This window comes from Phaethon aethereus, assembly GCF_964289735.1.
Source record: "Phaethon aethereus genome assembly, chromosome: 16".
Lineage (NCBI taxonomy): Eukaryota > Metazoa > Chordata > Aves > Phaethontiformes > Phaethontidae > Phaethon > Phaethon aethereus.
In genome coordinates this window covers 3132323-3148867 of record NC_138592.1, presented here as the reverse complement: position 1 = coordinate 3148867, position 16545 = coordinate 3132323, and the positions used below count along the sequence as shown (strand labels likewise).

The 16545-nt window shown below is 36.3% G+C and overlaps 1 protein-coding gene across 1 annotated transcript in view; it reads right to left on the bottom strand.

Annotated features, from left to right (window-relative positions):
• The window catches only part of DIDO1 (death inducer-obliterator 1), a 40242-nt gene extending 28329 nt beyond the window's left edge, over positions 1-11913 (bottom strand). The window contains exons 1-6 of the mRNA XM_082007354.1: positions 11712-11913; positions 9383-9493; positions 8185-9085; positions 7547-7865; positions 4346-4558; positions 3331-3556 (exon numbers count right to left, since the gene is read on the bottom strand). Coding sequence (XP_081863480.1) covers positions 3331-3556; positions 4346-4558; positions 7547-7865; positions 8185-9085; positions 9383-9493; positions 11712-11808 — 1867 coding nt within the window. The 5' untranslated portion in view covers positions 11809-11913. The remainder of the gene's footprint in view (positions 1-3330; positions 3557-4345; positions 4559-7546; positions 7866-8184; positions 9086-9382; positions 9494-11711) is intronic.
• Positions 11914-16545: the final 4632 nt, after the last annotated feature.

The window sequence follows — 16545 nt, the reverse complement described above, 5'->3', positions numbered from 1 at the left end:
CTAGATAAACAAGAGTCTGCTTTGCTTTTGTTACGAATTTTACATCTCCTTTGATAGAACCTAAACATTCATAATTAACACTAGCTCATGTGACAAATTCAGGATTTCTACCACAACTTGAAGCTCTAAACAACATTCCTAAATCTCAACAATCCACATACTTGTATCAATTTGGAAGCTAGGATGACTTTTGAAATTCAATATAAAAGTTGAGCAATGCGTATTAATTTAGTACCAATTTTCCTAATGAAATTAAAAGCAACACTTCTGAAAGGGAATGTGACGCATACCTTATTTCCTCTTACATGTGTAGTTCAAATACTGCCTACAACTTTACAAGTACTTTTACTTAATATCCACTTATCAAAGCAAGTTCAAGATATTTCCCACTCTAGTTATTAAACGAATAAATAGAACTATTTTCACTGTGTAACATCAAGATGTTGTACAGTGTCATTAATAAAGCTCCAGATTTTGGTGTACAAAGTAACTTCCAAGTACAGCCCTAAGTCATCCCCAAGAAAAGCTACAGAAAAAAAATCAGGAAGTGAAGAAACACAAACTAATTTGGTAACGGAGAAAAAGAAATCATTGCTCTATATAACTGCATACTACTAGCACCAAATAGCCTTTTTTGTTTTTTTAAATGCACAGCAGGTTGGGAGAAGAGGGGGCTTGGTGGCAGGGTTTAGATGCAAATATACTATATGCCCCTATCACCCAGTACATCTGTAAGAGTAGCTTGATTTTTCTTCTTGCTACTATTTAATGAAACTGATGTCATATGTAACAACAGAATCTTGAATCTGACAACTACAGAGTAAACATTCAAAGTAAATGCATGTCTGAAATATGATAAACTGACTAATGGAGAGTATGAGAGTAATTCTGCTAATCACATTAAGTTTCCTTAATTCCTAAAGGGCCTTGTGCACTGAAGTCACAAACAAGGATCTGCAGAACATGGCTTGAAGCTCTGGGAGAATGCTGGCAGTATTCTGAAATACTGTATATAGAAGAATGATGTCCTTAGCCTCCTCTAACCAACCTGAAGTCCAAACATTAGACACCTAGATGTCTAAACTAGTCATCTGAAGTATCTTTCATAATCAATGTTCAGAAATAAGTATTTCTAAACAGTCATTCACTTTGCTCTAAGATTAGTGTCTAAAACAGATTATATGTTTTGTCTACTGAAGGTGTTTTTTCTTGGCAGACTAGCTCAGACTTAGAGAATTCTAACTTTTAGATACCCAAAGTGAACTGAGATTACTCTCACGAATTTCCATAACACAGTAACTTCTCTGTTTTGAACAGCACATGAAGATTTACTAAATAAATAAAATCTTGTAGAAAACTCTTAAAGATGATGCAATAGCAGCTCCTCAGGAAGATTACAGATCAAACTCATCCAGTCAAAAAGCAGGATGATTTTTTTTTTTTTTTTTTTAAATACACAAACAATTTACCTGGGAATTTAGTAATGGCATAGAGTCCCCACATGTTTGTACAACTTACCTTAACAATAGGAACGTGAAGTTCTTCCTTGCATTTGATATGAGAGTTCTTCATCACACGAGCTAAGTTGTTTTCTACTTGTTATTAAAGTCTGGTATATACACATATTTTTGAACCAGTTTAACAATTTAGCTACAGGTATCCAATTTTCTACAGTAATTGCTTAAATCTGTATAACCTCCAGTGTGGTAAAAGTTAAGAGCAACTCCCCTTAAAAAAAAAACAAACACCTCAACCTCCCTGTCTCAAATTCTGTATTCCTGTCTCCTAGAGAAAAAACAGACTATAGCAGTATGGGCATTAAGTGATATGGTTATATGGACACTTGCAATTATACTGAGAGAGAAAGTGTCATAAAAATTTAACATGTAAAATAAGCCCTGTAGTTGCATTTACACCTTTCTCTCCTAATTTTAATTATATTTAAAACACTACTGTTTCTGACAAAAGCGCTACAGTTTCTTTAAGAAGCAGCTTAAAAAAATGGAAGTTTGTCAAAATACGTAACTTAAAAGTTCACTATAAAAAAGGCGCAGGGCCCAAGTAACAAAACAGGCAACAAAAATATGCAGGGAAAAATTATGACCATTTAAACATTTGATGTGGGTAAATATAATTAAAACATACATAGTACGTTTACTATGTGCTATAACAATAAATAGCAATTTAGGGTAGCTGGTGTTCCCTTGGCGTATAAAAACTACATCTAAAAAAATCTTATCTTAAAAAGTAACTGATAAATTTATAAATTATGTAATGTGCTTAATAACTAGGTTTATTTCTGAAAATAAAATGTAAAATTGGCTAAAGTGTGGTTAAGAAAGCTGTGAGAACCGAACTTCTGAATTCATTAATCATCAAGTGAGTAAACATTAGACACCAGGTCATGTGTTTCGTAAATGTGAAATGTAAGATTTCATCTGAAGTTCCACCACTGCATTATAAAACTACTTAGCTGGAGTCAATCAAAAAATGTCATTAGCAGAAAGACTTGGTCAGGCTACAAACCAGTATTTACTTACCTTTATATGAGTTACAAGGATGCTATTCAAAACCTGCAAAAATATGCAAGGCAATATCTCTGCCCAATATCCACTTAAGATGTGTTCTTGTGTGTGTGGATAATGTGTGAAGTATGAACACATAAATAGAAAGGAGGAGAAAGAAGAAAAAAAGAGAAGAGTGTACTGCCTCCCCCCAAACCTAAAAGCAAAGAATGGTCCTTAAATTATCTCATGTAAGGAAGAAAAGCAGCAGGAAGAACTTGGGTATACTTGACATTTAAAAGCTGTTTGCAGAAGTGTAAAGCATCGTTGGATACCACGTTGAAGATTTCATTCTCGGCACTAGCACTGAAAATGCAAGACCTGAGAGACAGGTGCCAAATCTAAATTACAAAAATACAATTCAAATTAGTACAGTCAATTCTGATTCACAGTGCACACTGTGCAATCTTTTTGTTTAACTTAACATAAATGTATCAATACTTACCTTTTCTAGATTAGAAACAGTTACTGTCTTTATGGGAAAAATTTAAAGCTTAATCATGTAGTTTTCATCCAGAAATCAGCTGGGTAGATTGACAGGCTCTTAATCATACAACTGTCACATGATACAAATGAAACTTCTAAAAGTGTCTCCCATTTGTGTGTGTATCTGTGTGCGAATCTTTGAAGGTGGAGAAAAGTAGTTTGGTGCCATATTAAGGGAAAAAATAAATCCTAAACTCCCTAGTCTTGCAGAGCCAAGAACGGATGGGTATTCAAAGAAAACATAAGTGATTATTCAGGAATATCCCTATGCGATACATACATTTGAACAACAGTGAAGATGAAATGGCAGCAGTCCTTTCAGGCTTTACAGCATTGTAATTATGATCGCTTGCCCAGGATGGTGTGCTGTTTTCTGCTGCTGGCTCTTTAGCAATAGGTTGAGTGTTTGCCTCAGTCTTGGCAGTTGCCAAAACAGTCTTCTTCACAGTCATCTCTCTTTTCTCAGGAAACGGTCTCTTTTGGTTTGAAAGAGGCTTAATACCTGCCTGTATGATTAAAAGAAGCCTAATTACTAATAATCATCAAATATATTCTATTTTGCAAACAAGCAGATATAGTTACATACATGTACAAAAATTTATTTTATACCAAGCTCCTGTAAATACACTTGAAATGATGTAATTTCACAGTCAAGTCTATAAAGCAAAGGTAAAATACACTGTAACTTCAGGAAAAGAGAATGGTAAAGAAATCACCTCAAAACAACAGTATGTATCATCAAGTTTTGGAGTTTTGTTTGTTTGTAAAACTACTGCCCATTTTATAGTGGTTTCAAAAGAGAAAGGAGAATGCTTTGATTTCATCTTTTTGCTCCCCAAAGCACAAATGCAATGCAGTCATGTTAGTTCACAACTCTCAGTAATTCCAAATTACTACCCAGTAACTTTAAACCCAGTAACTTGGAGTAAAAAAAGGTAAAATTAATTTAGAATGAAACTAAAAAAAGGTATACTGCTTATACATTTTTTTAATTAATTCCAAATTAAATTACCTTTTAAAAAAAAAAGTAAGAAGTGCACTGCCATCTAGAAGGGCCTTTCAAGAAGCTATCTTTATCTAGGGGCTATTACTAAGATTTTAAAAAAGTGACAGGAAAACATCTTATTGTCAGAAGAATTAAACAATACTTTTACCACAAAAAAAAGGTAAGAGAATTAAAAAAAGCTCCTCTTCAACGCAGGACTTGGCAAGTTTATTTATCTCAAAAAGGAGAGCACAGACATAAGGCCACTGTGCTTCAGGACAACTGTTTTGGATCACCAGCATTAGCTTACCTGCAGCTGAGATTTTGGCACACCAGGTTTTTCAGGTTTTGGTTTGATCTTCTCTTTAGGTTTTGGTTTTGCATCTTTGCCAGCACTTAAAAACTTCATAGTGGCTGCAGCATGTTTGAGAATGCAGTCATTGCTGCAATACACAGAATCAGGCTGAGCCAAATTAAAACAGCCAGGACCAATGCACTTTGATGCACCAGGAGCTTCAATTACCTATAGATTGAAATGGAGTGAGAATTACCTATGGATTGAAATGGAGTGAGTTCACTAACTTCAAAGAGGAAACCACAGGAACATACCTTTATAACGTCAAGAAATGCTTACATACCACACATGCAGGCCACAGCTATGACTGTTAGTGACTTGTACAATTGCCAGTGTGAAAACAACTTTCATTCATGATATAACAGAAACAACCCATACCAATGCAAGAAGTTCACTCTTGTAACACACTAGTTTCAGAACATGTTGTATTTTCAAGTGGTTGGTCTGCTAGCAGTGAACTAAGCGAAGCTGGTTTCCTATGTTTTCGGATCCCGTAAGTACACAAATGCTTTTTTCTGATCTTCTACATCATGTGAGAATCTCCTTAATAATGCACAACTGGTTTCTCAAGAGCAAGGTGTCTGAAACACATTTTACTTACACATCACCATCAGTTGTCCTCTACCATGCACACATGTAAAACGAAGCACTCAGCTATTCAGGTGTACAGATAATTCTTGTTCTAGAGGTTTACCGATTTTAATTTTAGAAGTCTCCAACTTAAGATAAACACCACCATTCTCCTAGACAATTTTGCCATAGCCTGATACTTCCTACACACTGAGAAGTTTGCATATGCAATCTGTATTTTCCTCTACTTCACCATTACCCTCCACTGATACCAAAGTGTTATATACTAAGCACTTCCCCTTCAAATGTTAAGATGTAGGAAATAGCGCATTCCTTGATAACAGAGTGCATTAGGTCGAAGTCTAGAAATAGTTGAAAGCTCTTTATGCTCCAACATATCACCTCTGGTATTATGCCTTTAGTCTCACTCTTCTAGGTTACTCCTAAAAATGTTACACACCTGACGTAACATTCAGAACTACTGTAGTTCTAGGCAGCCTCTCCTCTATCAATCAACTGCAGTTTGTAATTACCAAAAGTAAGTTTTTCATTAATATTTCCAGTTTAAAAAAAAAGTTTGCATAGTGTGGCTTATTTTTCCCCAGAAGTCAGTAAGACAGCATTACCTGCAACAGTCTGCTAAAACCTGGGTTTGTGACTTTTCCCCTAAGAATACTTTTCCATTATGTACACACTTAACCGAGAAATACAGGAATGAAGTATCAATACATGTTCCCTAAGAAGCACTTCAAACTTCAGATTAACTGAGCTGTCATTTGTAATTAACAGCATTTACTCAGATGATAACGACAAAACCTTCAGCGTTGATGTCTATACTTTCACAATTTCTTGTGAAAGAAATTCACAATTTCATTTTAATCACAAACCAAAACTCTACGGTTATAGGTGCATACGGACAGCAACAAAAATGAGTCCCTCAAAGTGCTTAGAATACTGGTGTAAGAGAACAGATAAACTGAATGAGACTGTTCAGTCACCTTACAGAGAGATTTCAGCACATCAACATACGAAATAGCAATGATCTTGCCTAGAATGGACAGGGAACTCTGCAGTTGGAGTAGCGCTTATGGCTACAAGCCACAGAGGGATAAACTGAGGTACAAGGGACAGCATGGGCTAAAACACAGACAAACTTGGCCATTCAGTTCTCTCCAAATGTGGCACCACCCGGCCAACACAAGTAGAGCAGTTCCATTCCATTTCCAAATGCCAAAAGAATACCTAAAATATTAGCAGTTCTTCTGTAAGAGGCAATGGGTTAATGATGCTTACATTTTTCTTTCACTAAAGGAGAGGTGCCTAACACATTTAAATAACTTGTTAGCATGCTAGTATCAAAAAGTAATTGGTGATACTCAGAAGCAGAACTTAAAATACTAACACTGTCAGTGAAATGCAGACCAATGGCAACAGAACTGGACTCTCAAAAATGTTTGTGTACAAAGAAGTATAAATGTATTTGAAAACATTTATCTTAAAAATGTAAATATTTATTATATTAAGCTCAAACTGTTCTGATCTATACATTAAGCTCACTATGCTGATATGGATAGTTCTGCTATTTAAATTGGATGGGAGGGGTGTCACATGTATGTTTTGTAGAAAATATACTACAACAGAAAGAGTCCTCTAGAGAGATGCTTATACTCAAACTTGTAATACTTATTCTAGGGATGAGAGGATGATTCCAAAGTTTAAAGATTAGGCATCAAAGAACAAATTCATACAGAAAAAATACGAATAGTTGTAGCATTTTAACAGCAAATACACTAAACATGCTCTCCAAGGCACAGCAAGAAGAAAATGAAAATGTTCAAGATGCTAGCATTACTATAGTAACTTAGCCAGTACAAAGACAACCACTGTAGCATGAAGTTTTTAAATTCGTGTACACTGAGCTGAAGAAGCTTCTTTGCCTGTATTTTGAATTGGGCATGGAATTTGCTACTACAAAATTTAAGCTTCTTTTATATTTTATGCCAGAATTTGCAATAATTTGAAATACACATTTTTTCTGTTAAAAAGGCAGTATAAAACAATTGTCTATGTACTAAAAGCTTGGAGAAGCATCAGGACAAAAGTCAGAACTTCAAAGACTAATTGCAAGTAGAGAGGAAGCACAGCTGGAATTAACTCCAACAGACACCTGCCAATGTTAAGTAAAAAGTTTCACTATCACTGAAAATGTCCAAAATAGTTGGATATTATTGCAAAGCTAGTATAAACCAGTCCAGAATTTGACTATTTTTGTTAAGACCACCTTATTATTTGACTTTCAAAACAGGATTTATAAAGGGCAGAATAGCACAAAGGATGTAGTGTGGCATTTCTTTACACCTACATTAAACTTTTAAATGCCTCACTTCAAAATAACACTTTCTTAGTTTTAGTTCCTGTACTGACAAAACTATGGATAAACTTCTGCTAAACAGTAATATTTAGTGGGTTGTTCAGCTTCATATTTAGCTTTAAAAAACACAAGCCAGATTTACAGCTGTACAAGGACACCATCGTCTCAACATACTCAGGGAAACACAAAAAGAAAGAAACAGTTAAAATACTTACAGGTTGAAATATCTTCAGTTTTTTCTTTCCACTTGGATTTGCAGCTTTTTCAATCCTACCCTTGATTCCTTGGTCCTCAACAGATTTTTGTTCAATTGTTCCTATGCTTGTGAATTCTGTGCCATCCACATTTATTTGCCCCGCTTTAGCTTCCTGATGGTCTATTTCTGAAACAGGCTCATCCTGTCCCTGTAGAATGGTGCAATTTGGACAGATATAGTCCTCACCATTCCTTTCCAACAAGCGCCCTCGAGCCTCAGAAATACCCACGCAGTCACCATGAAACCATTCCTCACATCTATCACAACAAATCATAAACCTGAAAAAAAAAACACACCAAGAAACAGTAAAATATTGTGAAATGAAAACAATTAACGCTCAACAGATTTGCTCAAGCAACAGATCTTAAATACTCCACTAAAGCACCAGGATACTGTTCCGCCTCACTGTTCATTTCTGTATTCATTTGTTCGTACCTTCTTTTAAGTATTTCTTGTAAGATCCCCTCCAAACTTCGAAGAAACCCAACAGCTCATTTACATATACTCAAAAAGTAAGCATTAGCATTTGTTTTCATTTTCCATCACAGAAAAATTCCAACTACTTGCACTTCATTTTTAGTTGAAACCTTTGCCTACCTGTTGTTATGAGGCTGACGACAAATACAATACAGTGCATTTGGGTCATAAATCTCAGACTCAGGCTTGCTTTTGGGAAGTTCTTCGGGTTCTTCATCTGTGATCCCTTTTGCACCAAGGTCAGGCTTTACCTCCTGAGCCTGAAGATCTTCAGTGTCTTCCTCAGACACAACCACTTGACTTGCAATCTCAGTGCCGTCTGCAGTCTCAGGCTCTTCTTTGACAGGCAACTCAGACTCAACTTGTTTTTCAGACGGGACATCACCTGTTTCTGCAGGATCTTGTTCTGAATTTCTTTTCCTCAGGCGGTTCTGTATATCCTTCAGTGTCAGCTGCACAGGCTTCTGTTCAACACGTTTCTTTCTTAGTCGATTCTGTAGTTCCTTTAGTGTTAGCCCATCACTATCACTATCAGAAGTATCATCTTCCTCTTCCTCCTCCTCCTCTTCTTCCTCCTCTTTCGTGCGTCTGCTTTTAGAGCTTTTCTGATCCTTACTACTCCTAGTGCCAATCCTCCGAGTTGCAGGTTTTATATCTGGAGTGCTCTCAACACTATCTTCTGAAGCAGTTTCAGCATCTGTAGCTGGACAGGATGCTGGCTCACTTGAATCTTCCAGAGCAGTTGCAACACTCCTCCTTCCTCTGCGTCTTACTGTTGTAAGAAACTCTTCCACTCTTTCCGTTCGCTTTGGTTGCCGTCCACTACGCCTGAGGTTTAAGCTTTGCTGCTGCTGTTGTGGCTGTTGCTCACTAGAGTCCACATCAGCATCTCCTACACCTTCTCGCTTAGCAATTGTAGTCCTTCGAAACCCCCAGGTTTTCCTGAACTCTTTACTTGTAGGCTTGATAGTTTTTTGCTCCTCCTCATTGCTTTGCTCACCTTTCTCATCCAAAACTGATGCTAAAAACAAGGGAACAGTTATTAAACTGGTGGTGAAGGAAGATATTTTTTCAACATGGTATTATTTTCTTTGTGATAATATATATATCTCCACCTCATTTTATAACCCTGAAAACAGATAAAATGCTTTCTTGTGAATGTAATACAACAGTAGTAGCAATGAAGTACATCACCGAACACTATGCCAACTGAATCCAGCTGTTACAAACCCTCCTGTTATTGAAAAATATATGTATACACACACACAATGGACCAATACTCGTATTTTCTGCCCAATTTCAAAGGAAGAAATCTTACCAGGAGAACTATTTTCCATGTTGTCGGTATTAGATTCCGATTCTAATGGCACTGGCTGTGAACTTACAGCTTGTTCCATAGTACGGACACCGCTGTCCCCACCCTGAAACGCTGAAAAGAAACATAAGGTTCAAAACTCAGATTCAAAAAATACTCACAGCCAAGCAATTATTAAATATTCCAATGTAATCTCATTATGTTACTGTAACAAATACTTAATTTGAATTTCAATCCACTAATAGTCACTAAGTATCAATAAAAAGTTGACTGAATTTCTTCAAAGACAAAGTACTAAGTTAAATATATGGGTTTGGACACTATACTGACATATTTTATTAAATAGTCTTAGGATTTCTGATATTTCCAGTATTTTCTGATATTTCTCAAAGAAATCCTTTCCTCGTATGAACCTACTCCCTGCGGTTTGTCTGGGTAAAAACCTATAGCAGTTCCACTCCTTATAGGGACACAGCAACCATGCATGCACCAGCGTCAAAGACCACGAAGCAGAACAAGCAGTCATCCAAACAGACAGCACAGACACAGTTACTGTTTTAAAGATGAGGACGGTATTTGGTATCAATAACATTTTCTGGTGGAAAGGACTGCTGATTACCTGCAGCAGGGTAACAAACAAGGTAGAGACAACAGCTAGTTTAAAAAATTTCAAAGCTACTGCTGTTTAGATAATCCAGGGTTAGTCAAAGCACAATGAGGTTTTGGATTTTAAACAAAATCTGATACCAGAGAAATACCCTAGTCTTCCTTGTTTAAATAAACTAGGTCTGTATCTTGTCTATTAAATAGTTTGGCTGCTATTTTTAAATTGTTTCAGAAACACTGGTGGCTGTTCAGGACAAAGCAACACACCCTCCCTTCATTATTTTTCTAACAAGGTTTATTGGACAGAAGAAATTATATAGAAAAGAACAACGTAAAAATCTTCTCAAACATCTCTCTGGGGAAAAAAAAAAAAATCTGCATTGAATGAAACCTGAGAAAGGCTGCCCCTTGACCTGGTTATTTACAAAAAGGTTTTCAGCTTACATGATCTACCACAATAACAAAAAAAAAAAATTCAGCAGAGTACCTCCAACTATCACAGATGGAGCCATAGACAAAAAACCCACAACCTGTGCTGACAACCAGGATCCCTTTTTTCTCAAAAGTCTTTTCCAGCATCCTACCTAGGAGACTCTTATTTGAAAAGACAGAAGCAAATGAGAGAAATAAATCTTAAGATCTGAGACTGCATTTTGAGTAATTCAGGAATAACTTTGCTTGAACAAGTATTAAAGTTAGTATTACACCACAGTGCAATGTTTTAAATGAGTTGCATGCCATGTAAATGCTCTCCAAAATGAATGCAGAAACGACGTTTGGCAGTCATTGCAATTACATTGCTCATGTGAAACCGTAACATGCATTACTAAGTATACCTCCACAAATTGGGTAAACAGAAACAGTACTTTAAAAACAACCGGAAACACCTCCCAACTCTCCCCCAAGAATGTTTCTGGGGTAGCTACACATGTATTCCTGGCTCAAGAATTGCACAGGTAAGCCAAAAGGGAACATTAACAGAATTCCTAAGTAACAGTACGTGCTGAAAGAATCCAAGGTATTTCTAACAGCTGTACTTATTACAGCTACAAGTTTTCAGAGGCATCCTTTATAAGCTTTTCCTAATCTTGCAGTGTAAACTGGTGATAAACACTTAATTCATATACTGCATCAGCTGTATTACTGTTCTGCCTTATCAAACAAGATCTCTCTATAGCGCCACTCCTCTGCTTTCTAGTATTATATTTTACAATGCTACAACAGAAACGTAACTATCAACGCTATGGAAACATAAACATCCATGCAGATATGTTAAAAAAATTAACACTTAAGTTGTAACTTAAGAGACATTTCAGTAAGATACTATAAATTTTGCTGTAAAAGCAGCGGACTCCAAAACATCAATTTACATCGTAACGGATTACTTTCAACATTACAGACAGAAAAAAAAGTGAATTTTAAGTCTGCAGTACACAGGTAAAAAGCTGAAACTGCTTCAATCCAATATGAAACTCCATTAAGTTCCCCTGTAAAAAAAAAAAAAAAAGCACTAACCATAATTTTTTAAAGTTTTAAAAATAAACAGCACTAAAATTATATTCATACCAGAAAAAGTCAAAACTGTTGAAGTTCACATCTTTGTTTACCTTGGAAGATGAGGAAATGTTAAAAGCTACAAGCAGAGGTAATCCAAATTCAGAGATTTAAATTCCAGCTAAAATATAAAGAAATAGGAAGTCTTTTCAATGTCCTCTATATGCTTTACCTGACACAGCATTAGAGGTTCGAATGGTTTCTCCCTGCAGAGCTGAATGAAAAGCAGAGCCAGAGGAGGGCAGCAAAGGATCAGAGTCATTCAGCATTACCCTTCCAGCACATGCTGAACTTCCTGATTCACAAGTGCCAGACTGAGTCTCTGCGTTGTCAGCAGGACCAAATATTATCAGCTCTCCTTCTCCTGCTGGCTCCTGGAAAAAAAGAAGAGACAAAATAAGGCACCGATATACTTATGAACTTTTCTTACTATTGTTTCCATAAATCTGAAATTGCATTGCCTCTATTAGACTATAAAGCAAATTCCATTCTTTTGCCTTCTTGACAGTTTTCTACTTTCAGAAAGACACTGAAATGGTAAAGAAAAGTCAAAGTAAAGCAATACCACCTCCACCACTTACCAACAGTTGATACCTTTGAAATAAATACAAAATATGATTGTACTCTCATCAATTCATTTAGATTCCATTAAGACTTCCACAACAGTAACAAACTGTAATCAACAAGTCTATTCCATTTACGGTATTTGAAAGCATTCTGAGAGTGAAATTTAACAGCATGTCTGGTGTAATGAAAATTCCAGTATTAACCCTTAGAAAACATTTCAAAATCACAAGGTATTCATTTAAAGCATCTGAGCAAGAACAACCGTTTAGTCCAGAGGTCCCAATTCACATGAAAAACGGCAACGAAACATCAACACTGCTTGCTTCTGAGCCCAGGAGCTTGAAAAATCAGTAGGAAACGCCTGCATTTAACCCAAAGTAGTCTATCAAACTAGAAAAACGCTGGAAAAGAATTTAGGAGGAAAAGGAGGACCAGATGGGCAGGACAGAAAAAGTCACTTTTGAACTGGCCTATAAAATAAATTAGCAAAAACAAAAGAACAATACTGGACACAGACTCCGTGTGCCAACATTCTGCAATTAAAGATGCAAGGGAACTGCCATAGTAGATGTAGGAAATAACTAAAACATTAATAATTCTTTCAATGGAGTAAAAACTGATTGTTAACACTCCAGGTGGGGAGAACGTATGAATTTAAGAACAGATTATATATCCTTCACAGACATGCCAACACACAGTCTGACTTTTCTTTTTAAAGAATACATCATTTTTTTAAATTTTTTTTTCAAATCTCTCAAGTCTCCAACTCTTAAAGCACCTTTGCTTGTTAGAAACACTTTTTTATTTCCTAAGCAATGATCATCTCTAGGTGTTCTCCAACGCCATATGACCATCCCAAAAATAATGAGAAGGGAATAGACAAACCCCTCCCCAGATCTGATTTTCATCAGTGGATCATTTTATTACTTCATGAACAATAATGCTCAAAATTTGCAAGGATGTGGCAGAGCAGAATTAGGAAAAAAAACCCATGAGTGTACAGCTAGACCCACATAATCACCTTCTCTATAGCGGATTACATATATTTTCTACATTCTTTCCCTCAGCCAACTATTCCCACTCCAAAAAGGGAAAAATTAAACAAAAAAAGACAACAGAATAAACTAATTTTAAAGACCCTAGTGCTGTATCTCATTACATTGAATACCTGCTCTAATACGTATTTTCCTCCATTGTCTGAATCAGTGATTATATCCAGGGAGTCAGTCACTGATGGCTGAAGACAGTCTGAGTTTAAAGTGCCTTCTTCCACGCTGTTGTTCTGTAATAACCTTTCAATCTCCCTGTTCAGAATCTCCAACTGATCACACATCACGCAATTTTTAAGTGATATGCCTAAAGGAAGAGGGAAAGTCAGCTAATCACTTCTTATTCAACTCTTATACTAAACTATGAAACAAACTACGCCTCTAGAACATACAAAAAGTGCATCCTATTTGAATAATTTATCCAGTAACATACTAAAGAAAGAATTGTCTAAAGGATTGTCTTCACAGTGCTCAGTTATATAAGTATCTGTCCCTTCAAGGCCCTCTTTACAATTACGTTTGAGCCAAAGGCGACAGCACTAAAGCATTCCAAACATGGGAACGGCATCCTCTCCTCTCAGGAGACATTCTGGCTCGGTTAATGTAATACATTTTACAATGTTAGTCATATCCCACCCAGTGGCAAGGCTTTGCAGTACACAGGCTACAGCTCTCCTTTAATATAAAATAGCATTTTTAACACAAATAATTGAAAACTAAAAGATTCTATGCAAGAATCATGCTTCTTTTTGTATTACATGTCACCTCATTATTATTGCCTGTATCACCTACAGGAAAAAAAACTTTAACAGAACTGCAATTTAAAAACAATTTCAAATTTGAGAGGTATAAAAATTCAGTACACTTAAAACGCTAAAATTGCAGACCCCCTACATTTGCTGTAAAATGCTTCTTGCATTTCTCATATTATTACTTACTAAATCCATTTTCTTCCTCTCCCCATTTGGTCCAAATTATTTTTCATGAAAAATAGAATAAGTTTCAAACTTATTTTACACGAGTTTGCTCTTGCAAAACTGCATATTAATACAGATTAAACTTAAATGACTAAAAAGTAGCTGAAAAATCAAATATCATCAAAACATAAAAGCACTAAGCCTTAACTCACAATTACACTTCTAAACCTAGCAAGCCTACTGGCACTTCTATGTAAGCATTCTACTAATTGCCTGCAAAAATATTTACTACAACATAAGGCGACGTTGGAAGTCTTAAAATACCTGTTTCTCTTCACAATTCAGTATGATTTTTTTGTTCATTTTGTTCTGTTTGTTCTCAAGTGAACTATTCAATTGCTGCTGAGATACTGGCAGAAATGTAAGGTGAAGCAGCAAGCTGGTTATCTTGTTTTAAAGGAACTGAACATCAGTGATCAACTTTATCTTATTCCTCCTAATGCAGTACATTAACCACATTTCTGAAACTGGAAGTTCTAGCTGGAAACTGAAAATTACTGTAGTTCCCCAACAGACAATTCCCATCAGCATCATCCTGCCTTTCTGCCGCATTCCTTTAGAAAGCATATTCCTTTAGAAAGGATATTCTGTACCTCTGAAAATTCTGAGGCATGAATCTCTACAAATGATGGGACAGAAAGGTAAAGTAATGTTAATAATAAATATATATACTGTTGCTTATTCAGAAAGTCTTCTGGTTTTTCTTAGGTTAACAACTTCTGTGATAAGCAATCTCCACTTTGAAAATGCGTAAGCTTTTAAGACCAACTATAGATGAAGTTAGAAACACAAATCAAGAGTTTCTTAAAGGAAAAATCTCTTCTCCCTTCACAGATGAAGTAGGCTTTGCCTATACTAACCATAGGTTGATTTAAACACTTATATAACATACACAGCAGGTCCCCATTAAACAAAAGATTCACAGTGCTTCTTAAACCATGTTTATGGACCATAGTCCAAAAAAGAACAAAGTACAACCCAAACACTACTTGAGCTGCTACTGTCCAGCTCCCTTCTCCTATGCTCAGTTACATGGTCCAAACCACATCCACCCACATACCTCTGCCACAGAAATAGTCGCCTGACTCCTTAGTAGACATTCAGCAGAAAGCGAGCCCATCAAAGAGTGACCCAAAAGGAAAAAATGAAACAGAACAACAGAAGTAAAGTGTAAGTGTGATGTGTACACACTAAAGCATAAAAACATGGAAGAACAGGGATGAAGAACAGGGATGAACGATCTCCTTAAGCAGGCTGAGCTGGTGTAGTACCTTGCTGCTATCTCTCATTCAACACATGCATGCCATGTGGCAAGCACTCACCAGGTCTTAGCCAGCAGGATGTCATTAACTGCTCCCTCAATCAAGACTCTGTTTTAAGCTTGCAAACTGCAATAACATGAGCATTCCACTGAAACAGAACAGTCACTTATCTAGAAGTGGAGCATAAAGCTGATGCACAGTACCTTGAGAAAGAATATTCATCCAAGTAAGTGTTTATATAGGTTTTTCCTCTCCTGTTAGTTTGCAGGTAAAATGCTCCAGTTTTCCCAAAACAAGTTAGGCACTTGAATTCATTCTAGACCTAATTTCCAGAAGCAACTGAAACACAGAAGTATCCTACTCTAGAAAAATCACAAAACTGTCACAAGCTTTTAATTTCCATTTGGTCAACTATTTTCAAGCAGTGACAAGCCCAAAAACACAGGGCTGATCATTCCGTAAGACTACAGAAGCCATCACTCACATTCAGCATCCCTGTGGATTCTCCAACTACTGCAAACCTGAGTTCTTCAGTGTACATGGCTTGAAGCTATTCCAGAGCAGTATCAGCAGCCCACTTAACGAGAGACAGAAAAGATATTCCCAAATTCCAAATCCACCTACCGCAATATCACTTGTTCACAAACACACAATACATATTAAAAAAAAAAAAAAAAAATCTATCCTCCAACATGCCTTGATTAAAAAAAAAAGAGAGAAAGCTTGCAATCTCACCCCACTTCTCTGTAAATATATTATCCTGTCACATTCAGACAAAACCTCAAGAAAAGCATACTGCTACCTATTGCCATCTTTGTAACCCAACAGTTCACAAATGTCAGGCAAAAGGGAAGAGACATTATCTGTGCCAGCAACATAGAGCTAAGAGATGTTAACTGCAGGACAGGCAGCTTGAAGACACCTGGATCTGCTGACACCAACTTCATTAGGCCCTTTATAAGATGCCTTAACATCTTAATCTGATGATGACAGAGCAAATTTTTTAAAGAACACCAACATTTCCCCATCTTTTTGTGTTTATAGTTTTAGACAAAAGCCAATTCAACAAACTACCAACAAATATACATTCAGATCAGTATCTCCACTTTCATTTTTTCTCTCACTTCCCTGAAAAGGTGGTAAAACATTCA